The sequence below is a fragment of the Triticum dicoccoides genome, chromosome 5B, assembly GCF_002162155.2.
Source record: "Triticum dicoccoides isolate Atlit2015 ecotype Zavitan chromosome 5B, WEW_v2.0, whole genome shotgun sequence".
Classification (NCBI taxonomy): Eukaryota; Viridiplantae; Streptophyta; class Magnoliopsida; order Poales; family Poaceae; genus Triticum; species Triticum dicoccoides.
Genome location: NC_041389.1, coordinates 588,111,418 through 588,122,483, shown reverse-complemented (window position 1 = coordinate 588,122,483; position 11,066 = coordinate 588,111,418). Strand labels below are relative to the sequence as shown.

Genomic DNA, 11,066 nt, shown 5'->3' with positions numbered 1-11,066 from the left:
GAAAACTCGATCCGGATCTCTCAGTTCAAACTTTAACGTGACCTTGAAGATAAGGGTGGCGCGCATTTTCAATGGCAACGTGCACATGCTCGCACTGTTCAGGTCCAAATTGAGTTTATCTCTTATCTTGATCTCTCTTATTTTGGTAAACGCCTTTCATTTTCCGACTATGACCACTCGATCCGCACCGCACACGCTTCGTTCGTAGTACTAGTATAGGCCGTGGCTACTGGCTCGCTTGGGCACTTTTTTTTTCGACAAAGGGTGCTTTTTTATTGACTCATAGTGTAGCATCGAGGGATACAATCATAATGAGTACATACCCGGCCTCTGCACAACTAGGATGCACACAACCAACACAACACACGCACCCACACGATCACTTCGGCAAAGAGCAAAGCCATAAAAGACCAAAACTATGCCTAGGTGGAGAAAAGAAAACCCGAGGAATTGAAAGCAACGATAAACGGTATACAGCAGTGACCATCGGCGTCAACCATCTCTTCACAACACAAGGACTATGAGAAAGGCTCTTCAAAAACGACGCCTCCAGAAAGGAAACGACGTTCAAGCGCCGCCGTCGCCGAATCCAACCACACTTAGCTGACGAGATGTTGCAGCTTACGATCTTTGACGTTTTTTCGGTGTTCGGGACCTGGGCGGGCCATAGCCGTGCAGCGCTAGCTAGCTAGCTAGCTAGTCTTGGTGCGTGCTTCGCTGGAGCGATAAGGGTAGACTGATTGATGGAGCAGGGCTCATGAGAGGAGGCACAATTCTTTAGCTGAAAAAGAGTTCATATGTATTCACACGAGCATGGGTGTATGATGGGCCTCGGTTTGGAGCCGTTGCCAGCGCCTGTGTCTGGACTGACCGGAGGAGCGGGCGCAGTGATTAGCGCGCACGACTGCTCACCGCGCTTAATCAAAACGGACCACTAATCGGTCAGGGGCACAACCCGATGGAGTAGCAGTACTTAGCTGATTGTAACAAAGAGTATTATATACTAGTATCATAATATTTTTTTAACACAATATATCATATATTGATATTATAGTGTATGATACTAGTGTGTGATATAGTGGGCTATATTTTTTGTCATGCATGACACAAAGTAACACATTATTTAATATGATACTGTATCATGATATGAGGCTGGTTGTAATGGGGAGTATCATATACTAGTATCATGCATATTAAACTACCTCTCTAATGCATAATATCATATATTAGTATTATGTACTCCCTCCGTTTCTAAATATAGGTCTTTGTAGAGATTTCAACAAGTGACTACATATGGAGCAAAATGAGTGAATCTACACTCTAAAATATGGCTATATACATCCGTATGTGGTGGTCCATTTAAAATCTCTAAAAAGACTTATATTTAGAAACGGAGGGAGTATTACTCTATTTATTGCCATGCAAGACACAAAGTAGCATATCATTTTTTATGATACGGTATCATAATATGATACTCTACCCTTTTTTTTCATTTAATGCTATGACACCTCATTAAAATTACCTAATTGACCTGCATGATAATAACTATGATACTACCAGTACGACCAGCCTAATACTCAACTATCTTTTTCTTCATTTAATTTAATGGCACCTCTTCAAAATTGCTTACTGTAATGGGCATGCATGATACTATCTACTACGGGCAGCCTTGTCGCTGCTCGCATCCTCGTGCCAGTACCAGCTACCGAAAGACGTGCGCGTGCGCTGGGAAAGATTAACCGAGGAATACGTCGCGCCTCCCGAGCCACGCCCAGCGTGAGCAGGAAGGTGGGCCCACCTGATCAGTAGTGAATAACTGGCTCGTGGTCCCGGGGCGGGGGTCACGCACGGGCGCGGTTGGGGGCCAGGGCTCAGCGGCGTGACGGGGAGACGGGCGTGTGAACCCTGCCACCAGCCAGCGCGGCCGCCCGACATCCGTCACGGTCAAAGCGTCGTCGCCGGCGTTGGATTCCCTTTCCCTGGGGTGAAAATTGGCAAACAGTGATGGCAATCACTAATCACCAAAAGAATAACGGTAAAAAATCACAGAGAGCCTTTGCAGCAGCAGGGGGCAATAAAGCCTGGCCCTATCATCGTCCGCCAGTGCCAGCGTCCTCTCATCTGTGCTCTGGTCCTCACTATCCCCGTGACTGACGCGCGGCCTCTCGCCGCACGCAGCGCAGCCGCCGCCGCCGCCTCGCCCTCGCCGGCCGTCCGTCCGTCACCGTGGTAACTGACTGGTATGCCGTCAGCCTCCCCCTCCGCTCCTTCCTCTCCCTCCGCGTGTTGATTGGTTGGTTGGTTGCTTGGTTTCGTCCTCTTCCTCGCCGTCGCCGTCACCGGTGACGCGACGCGCGTGCACGTACCACCACCTGCGAGTGGAGTGCTCCGCGCTGCGCTCCAGGTTTGCCGCCACCACCGTCCACCGACCCTTTTCTTCTCCTCGCGCGCGAGGGAGAGAGCGGCTCCAAAACGAAAATCTGCCTGGGTGGCGGTTGGATGTGGATTTGCGAGCGACCCGCGTCCCCGTCTTGCGGTTCTAGTCCGGTCTGGTTGGTTGGTACTAGTAGTATTCTACTGCTCTAGTAGTAAGAGTAGATGGATAATGGTGGCTGTTGCCATCCATGGCCATGGCCATGTTCCATGGCCTGGCCACTCATGAAGCAGTGGGAATACTCGAGCGAGTGACGAGTGAGCCACCTTCGATTTGAATCCGCGACCGTGGCCGCCGGCACGCAAGCGCACCAGGAGGTCGCCAGTAACCAGTCCCGGTCCGTGTCTGCCGGCCGCATGCGTGCACGCCTCCCCGCCCCTCCCCTCCCCCGCATGACGAACTGTGTCTACATTCTCCGGATTAAGATCCATGTAGCAGCAGCAGCATTATTCTACGGTGGTCTGCTGTATGACCAGTGTGGCGGTTACCAGCACTGCCGTTCGTGCGAGCGCACTATTTTCTCCTAATTTAATTTGGACGCTCCGCCTCTCCCGGCGGCCGGCCGGTGGTTAAGCCTTCCCATTCCCCGGCGAAGCAGGGCAAAGAATTCGCCGCGATTATTTCGTCCATCTAGGTGCCGTGTCCCCTTCGGCCGGGCCGGAGATCCAGCTGGGAAAATTCGTCGCCGCACGGCAGCCGGTGAGACGGGCCTCTCCTCCGCCCCACCCCTCACTCGCGTTCGTGTAGTCGCCGAATGTGTGCGTGGCTGTGTGCGGAGCATGGACTGCGCTGCGCTTGCGACCAGTCAGAGCGGTGAGTGGGATCGAGCATCAACGGGGAATTCCATTAATAATTTAGTTAGCGGGTGATCTCGCCCACAGCGACGGCCCAGCGGATTAGATGCCCGTGGAGCGTCGACCTCTCTCGTGGCCTGCGGACGTGGTAGCGCGAAAAATGTGGAGGTGGCGTAGTGGGCCGGGATCGTTTATTCCTTTCCGTTTCCATTTCCCTTTCCTGTTTATGCTTGGACGGAAAAGAAAAAAAAGGATTTTGTTAATATTAGCCGCCGTGGCCGTGGCCGTCGCCGTCGCCGTCGACGCAGCTAAGCGCGTGAGGCCCCCCGTGCTAATCTATCAAAGCAAATGATTTCCTTCCTTCCTTCGCTTTCGGCCTTTCCTTTGCCGCCTTGCGATTCTCGTGTCGGCGGCGGCACTCCCCCGTGAGAGTGCACACTGCCACTGGGCTATAAGACGAACCGGGGTTCTCCTTTCCTCTCACACCTCTCCTTCCCAGGCAGCAACCGCTAGACATTTTTGCCGATTTCACCTTGCTCTTGCCGGAGTGGAAGGTAATCGGTCTCCCGAGTTCGTGTTGGTGCGCATGCGGCGGATTGCTAGCTGCTCCTTTTGAGGTATACATACATACTTGCAGTTGCAGTTATGTCCGTCGAGTGTACTGTATGTGAGCTTTTAGGTGTTCTCTGTCTGATTTATCAAGGTTTCTGTGGCCGTTGGGGTTTACATGGCTTGCTGTCTTGCCGATGGTCATGCTGGTTTTCAGCAACTTGAGTTTTCGGACAGTGAAAGTGATAAAAAGAAACCACTACCTGGTTTTCTTTAAGTAAAGCATGCTCCCTTGTGTCTCACTACTTCTCTATGATGCCTATAGCCGGCAGGGGAGCCTTTGAATGGCCTAGCCTAATGTTTGGTCTTTATGTGCTTACTTTCAAACACTAGTCTTTCTTTACACTGCTAGGCCATTGTATCTTGCTGCTCTATTATGATGGCTATGGCCAACAGAGGAGCCTTTGAGTGGATCTTGCCTGCCTAATGCGTGACCTTTATCTCTGTTTTCAAACATGAATCTTTCCTTGCACTAGCTAGCTCATCTTTGATTTTTCCTTGTTGCATAAGCGTCATTGAATGTTTGCTCACATGAGTAGCACCCTTTCTTCAGGTCTACACATATAGTCGGTGGTGATCAATACCGGACACATTGCCAAGATGGGGAGTTTGCGCAAGGCCACCTTTGTTCTCCTCATGTTCTGCTTGGCGGCGTTGGGAGGCGCGGATTATCTCAAGTACAAGGATCCGAAGCAGCCTCTTGGCGTTCGCATCAAGGATCTGCTTGGTCGGATGACTCTCGCTGAAAAGATCGGCCAGATGACACAGATTGAGAGGGAGAATGCCACAGCAGAGGCCATGTCCAAGTACTTCATAGGTGCCTCTCACTTCCCTGGTGCTAAACTAACAACTGCAGATTGTGAAGGGTTGCAGAGTTGTCTGTAATAACATTTTGTATGATGCAGGTAGCGTACTGAGCGGTGGAGGCAGTGTGCCTTCTCCTCAAGCATCCGCCGCGGCTTGGCAGTCGATGGTGAACGAGATGCAAAAGGGTGCCCTTTCTACCCGCCTAGGCATTCCGATGATCTACGGTATTGATGCTGTGCATGGTCACAACAACGTCTACAAAGCTACCATCTTCCCACATAATGTTGGCCTCGGAGCTACCAGGTAGAAACTGCTCTCTTTTTTAACTTTTGATGTGACAGTGAAGTGTCATATATCCTGTGATATGGATGTGTATATTATATTAGATCAACAAGCTACGACAATTTTTGGAAAAGACACGATAACTGTAACACATATGTTCATCTAAATTAATATGTTACTGTCATCTAGGGACCCTATGTTGATAAAGAGGATAGGAGAAGCAACTGCTCTTGAAGTTAGAGCAACGGGAATTCCTTACGCTTTTGCTCCGTGCATTGCGGTAATACATCATACCTCTTGCATGGTTAATACTTCAGTGTGGATGGCAAATGTGCCTTGTTATTGTTTTGTTCCTAGGAACTCACCTGTTGATGTCGCTCAGGTGTGTAGAGACCCAAGATGGGGACGCTGCTACGAAAGCTACAGCGAAGACCCAAAGGTTGTCCAGTCCATGACCACACTTATCTCTGGTCTGCAAGGTGACGTTCCGGCTGGTTCTGAGGGAAGGCCATACGTTGGTGGAAGGTAATATAAACTCAACTGATATAGTAGGTAACATGTGTTCTGTGATTTTTTAGTCTGAAGAGGCGGAGCTAACTTCGTTGTCACTCTTGGTATACTGCAGTAAGAAGGTTGCTGCATGCGCAAAGCACTATGTCGGTGATGGTGGTACGTTTATGGGGATCAACGAGAACAATACAGTCATCGACGCCCATGGGCTGATGACTATCCATATGCCTGCTTATTACAATTCTATTATCAGAGGTGTCTCCACTGTTATGACCTCGTATTCTAGCTGGAACGGCAAGAAAATGCACGCCAACCATTTCCTTGTCACTGATTTTCTGAAGAACAAGCTCAAATTCCGGGTCAGTTGCTTATTAGAAAGCCAGTAGAATTTCTCTCTCTTGTTTTCTTCAGGCATATTTAAAAGATACTGATATAATCAATTTGTTGGGATTTCGTGCAAACAGGGTTTCGTGATTTCAGACTGGCAAGGCATTGATCGGATTACTAGCCCTCCAGGCGTGAACTATTCTTATTCAGTTGAGGCTGGAGTTGGTGCCGGTATTGACATGGTAAGATATGCTAATCACATACTCCATTTTTTTCCCTGTGCAAAGCATGCTTATCTGATAAATTCAACTTCAAGTTATCGGACAAAAATTGAGTATATTGCTTGCTCGTAGGGCACAATAAGGATAGGATTTTTCCTATCTGATAGACCATTGACACTGTTATCTTTTGTAGAACAAATACAAATATGCCGTTCTCTTCATTTCTGATCATGCTCTGGCATACATTATTTTGCAGATCATGGTTCCTTATGCCTACACGGAATTCATTGATGATCTGACATACCAAGTTAAGAACAACATTATCCCCATGAGCAGAATTGACGATGCTGTCTACAGGATTCTTCGGGTGAAGTTCACCATGGGTCTATTTGAGAGCCCCTATGCTGACCCAAGCCTCGTTGGTGAACTCGGGAAGCAGGTTGGTTCTCAACACCACGGTTTCTTTCTCTCACAGTTTTTTTGACGCATTTTCTCTCACACTTAATTTGTCAAGATCCATCAATTCTTACTATGAATTCCGTCCCATTGTTAGGAACACCGCGATCTTGCTCGTGAGGCCGTCAGGAAGTCATTGGTGCTGCTGAAAAATGGAAAATCTGCCTCCAGCCCATTGTTGCCTCTCCCAAAGAAGGCCGGTAAGATCCTCGTCGCCGGAAGCCACGCCGATGACTTGGGCCTCCAGTGTGGAGGATGGACCATCACATGGCAAGGACAGACCGGCAACGACAAAACTGCCGGTAAATATTCATTGCTTGCTTGTAGTACTCTGTAGCAACGTCGTCGATAAATTGGACCAAAAGTTGATGAAATCATGTGATGAAACGCATGCAGGGACGACCATCCTTTCGGCGATCAAGTCCACCGTCGACCCCAGCACGGAGGTGGTCTTCTCGGAGAACCCGGACAGCGCCGCCGTGGACAGCGGCAAGTACGACTACGCCATCGTGGTGGTCGGCGAGCAGCCCTACGCCGAGACGTTCGGCGACAACCTGAACCTGACCATCCCCGCGCCCGGCCCCTCGGTGATCCAGAGCGTGTGCAAGAGCGTCAACTGCGTGGTGGTGCTCATCTCCGGCAGGCCGCTGGTGGTGGAGCCGTACATCGGCGCCATGGACGCGTTCGTCGCCGCGTGGCTGCCGGGCTCCGAGGGCCAGGGCGTCGCTGACGCGCTCTTCGGCGACTATGGCTTCTCCGGAAAGCTGGCCAGGACGTGGTTCAAGTCGGTGGACCAGCTGCCGATGAACGTCGGCGACAAGCACTACGACCCGCTGTTTCCCTTCGGGTTCGGCCTCACCACCGAGGCCAACAAGTGAGTCGGGTCGGGTGAGATGGGATGTGGATGTACTATCTCGGCTGGGCTGTGAGAGATGGGATACATACATACATTGAGTTTTGTGGTTGATTTGTTGTTAGCAATAAAAGAGCGATGCGTTCTTGCGGATGTCGTCGTGTTGGTTCTCTTGTGCAACAAAATCTAGCGATTTGCGTTCTCTTCTAACCGATCCCCAATAAATAGAGAAGGATCTGGCTGAGTAAACCCTTAGTAAATTATATTTACTCCATTAAGTTTTGGCCTGACGTAGCCGATCTCCTATATATAACGGAATAAAATTTTTGTCTAAAATTCAAATGGCTAGATTCAATCCAACCGTCTCGATTCAAAAAGAAACTAACAAAAAAACTAACCTATGCAATTCGTCGAACACTTGCGGTGCGGTGGTGGTGCATCGGCTGGCCGGTGTCATATAGACCAAACTGGCGGGCGGCAACGCGTGTGAATGACATGTAGTGGAAGACAGAAAATGAAGAAGTTTCGTAGCAGTCCGACGAATCGGCCATGGCGAGGGCGGCGACGTTTCACCTCCATTCCGACAATGACGACCACAATGGGGGCCGAATGGGCTCGACATCGGGCAGAAGGGCAGCAGGGGCCAAGGAAGGCAACGAGGTAGCGGCAGGGCCAGCGAAGATGCGAGGGAGAGGCGCGACTTTTACTCGGAGCCGCAGCGGCCGAGTATATTTTGGGAAATGGTTGACGTCGGAAGATATTTTTTATATCCCTACAACGATTATCCCTACGCCGATTGGGGGTCGGTTATGTGGGCGTTAGAGAAGTAAAACCGACTTCTTACTCCTATGACGCTGGATAGGGTATAAATTAGAAATGCCCTCAATGAATACGTGAGAAGGAATCCCCCGGCTTCGAAAAAAATGTAGAAAGAGTTCTATCGATGATTAGATATCAGAACTCCTACGGAGCAGAGGAGCAAGCTGAACCACTCACATTGGTGAAAAAACAACATTCAAATTAAAGAGACGTTTGAACGGTACATTTTCCTATCTTTTTTTTTTGATAAAAAGAGAGCGCCCTCTCTGATTTCTATTAAGAGAAACCACAATGTCTTGTTACAACAACTAGAAATTAAACAGCAACTGGCACACGGTTCTAGAATGACTCATGGTTAGGATATACTCCACTTAATCAGCAATACCCTACGGTTATATAACATTGTTCTAGCGAAAACATGTTCCATTTGCAGACGTTATAACTGCGGTATCACCAATGTTAGCTTTTGAAGGACATGGCCCACTAGGGGGTGTGGCGGCTGCGGGTGGCTCGTGATGAGGGATTGGGCGTCTCTGTTGATCTCTAGTCAGATCCACTTGGATCTGGCCCCTTGGGCGATGGCGGGTGGCTCGGGGATGGCAACGGCCTTCTAGGTTGCTGCGACGGTGTGGCCGCGACGACATGGTGGCGGTTCACGGTGATGGTGCAGGGCAGTTCAGGCGACGTCGAGACATGCTCCAGTGTCTGGAAATTGGCGAGCGGCTTGGGTGGATGCCCCTATCTCCTCTCGCGGCAACAGGTTGTGGCCTTCCAGCACCTCACATCATTGGGCGAGTGTCCGGTACCTACCAAATGTAGATCCAGGCCAGGAGCCAAGGTTGGGCGTCGCAGGGGGGCGACATTGTGAGAGGTAGCGGGAGTGATGGGTGGCGCCGATGCGGTCGGGCCAAGGGGTGACGGATGTCGATATGGTCCGCTCCCACTTCACCTCTTCCTCGACCTGCTGGCTCCCCAATCGATCTGGTCGCTTCGGTCGCTACAACCCTGTTGGTAGTTAGAGCATGCCAGTCGATGCATCGCTTGCAGCCATGGAGCGCCTATGATGCGTCTTGTTCCCTAGGAGGCAACCTGGGTGGTGGGAGCTGCGGTGCTCGTGGGTTGAGCTCGCAACTTAGGTGCGGGCGGTTAGCGGCCATGGTCGTGTGGGAGGCGTGGTGGCTGGCGTTTTGACGATCGGATGCGGTGAAGATAGAGCTTGCTGCCAGAGTGAAAACCCTATCTGGCTTGGCCAGGCCTATGGAGGCAACGGCCGTGGATGTCGTCATCTTCCTGAAAGCTCTGTTGTGGTTACTCCTTTCCCTTTGTCATGCTCCAGGTGAAAATATAGATCTTTGGATCGGGGCACTGGTGGCGTTGTGGTGTCATGTCCTTCCTGAAGGCATTGTCTTGGAGCCCTCGGTTCGTCGTCTTTCAACTTCTCCTCTTCACGGGTTCTCCGGGAAGAGCTCTACGGATCCTTAGTGTCTACTTCACGTTGATTGGGGTGGTGTTGTTGTAAGCCTTTGGCACCTATGTATCCGGCCTTGGATGAGTGTGTGTTGGTGTGTTGTGTTGTGGTTTGTATCGATCGTCGTGTTGGTTGTTGCTTTATACTATATAAAACGAGGCGAAACCCTTTTTTGACGAGATAAATAGGCATCCTGGCTCAATTTGATTCAGTGATAAATGTGTATTAATCCAACACAAAATCGAATCGGTAAGTCCCATGCCTAGTCCCTGGATTTAAAATGAGTTATCTTTTGAGGAATTTGACTTCTATTTAGGATAGATGAAGTGCGCCAACCTAACAAATGAGCCGAATGTGACAATGTGTTCCAATTAAGCTTCATCTTTCAAGCTCTTCCTCGTTCAAATTAATGTATGTGTTGGCTAGGTGAATTATGATTAATTACCACTTATGTAGAATCTTAGTCAAAATATATTTGGTACCTGTGTAGAGGACTACCCACATATCGTGGCCTTCAAGTGGATTTGGGCGTTGCAGTTTCTCTCCCTTTGGGTGATACCACCAATATTGCCAACTCTCAAGAAGTTAGCATGCACTAGTGATTCCAGAGACGAAGCCAATGGAAAAAACCGCCCGAGCTATAATGGCCACTTTGAGATCCTTTCAGTAGAATCCGACTTTTTAATATCCATTCCAGGGATAATTGACTGGGATCACCGTCAGATGTGCTTGGAAGTAATCTCACATCTTGTTCGAGACTAGAGCCACTTTGTAAAAGAACTTCAGGGTAGTCGGGCATCATTCCTTGGGACCTGTAATAGCGAAAATGCTACATCTACGGGAACGTCCGAAGGGGTAACGTAAATTGCCTAACTAACACTCTCTCCCCCAGATTTTCATGCCCCCCACCCCCCGAATCTTCAATCAACAGTCCACACGTTGCACATTACGTTAATTAGGTAACTAGGATTAGAAAGGTGTAGCCTGGTGAGCCTTTTTGTCTTCTGAGTTTAATCTCGGCCCCAACTAAACGTAGATTGTGCCGCAAACTCAAACTGGTCGAACAAATCTCTATCTTCGTCAAACTATGGGTTCTACTTCTTCGATCTCATTTACTTCTGTAATTTGCATGTGTTTGAAGATATTCTTCCAGTCTTCTTTCTCTATGATTGCTTCAAAGATGACTCTGAGTACTTTGCTATTTTGCTGTGTATGCCATGTTCAGTTCCATGTGCACTGCTACTTAGATTTACCCCGATCTATATGTTTCTCTAAGTTATTTATCAGTTTAGTTTAGTTCATTCTGTTGTGTTATTGTTCTGCGTACTCTCTTTTTCTTCAAAGAACTTACTTTTTCAAAGAAATTGTTGAATCTCTCATTCACTCCCTTCTAGTTGATATCTGATCCTACAGAGCCATACAAGACCTTGCTGATGAAGTATACGGGTCGTTGTTCTTCTCTTATTGTCCTTCCTCCTCTTGTAGG

General features: G+C 49.1%; 1 protein-coding gene across 1 annotated transcript; it reads left to right on the top strand.

Moving 5' to 3' along the window:
* Window positions 1-2,089: 2,089 nt before the first annotated feature.
* Window positions 2,090-7,446, top strand: LOC119311822 (beta-glucosidase BoGH3B-like). The gene is made up of 10 exons (XM_037587528.1): window positions 2,090-2,240; window positions 4,391-4,654; window positions 4,743-4,947; window positions 5,116-5,206; window positions 5,309-5,451; window positions 5,552-5,795; window positions 5,901-6,005; window positions 6,241-6,423; window positions 6,538-6,742; window positions 6,837-7,446. Exons 2-10 carry the CDS (start codon window positions 4,438-4,440, stop codon window positions 7,316-7,318), a joined length of 1,875 nt encoding a protein of 624 aa, XP_037443425.1. The 5' UTR covers window positions 2,090-2,240; window positions 4,391-4,437; the 3' UTR covers window positions 7,319-7,446.
* Window positions 7,447-11,066: the final 3,620 nt, after the last annotated feature.

What these genes read in the sequence shown, in the direction of transcription:
- LOC119311822 (XM_037587528.1), top strand. Translation starts at nt 4,438, where the DNA reads ATGGGGAGTTTGCGCAAGGCCACCTTTGTTCTCCTCATGTTCTGCTTG. An exon ending in AGGCCATACGTTGGTGGAAG is followed by an intron (nt 5,452 to 5,551) that starts GTAATATAAACT and finishes GGTATACTGCAG; the next exon opens with TAAGAAGGTTGCTGCATGCG. An exon ending in TTGGTGCCGGTATTGACATG is followed by an intron (nt 6,006 to 6,240) that starts GTAAGATATGCT and finishes ATTATTTTGCAG; the next exon opens with ATCATGGTTCCTTATGCCTA.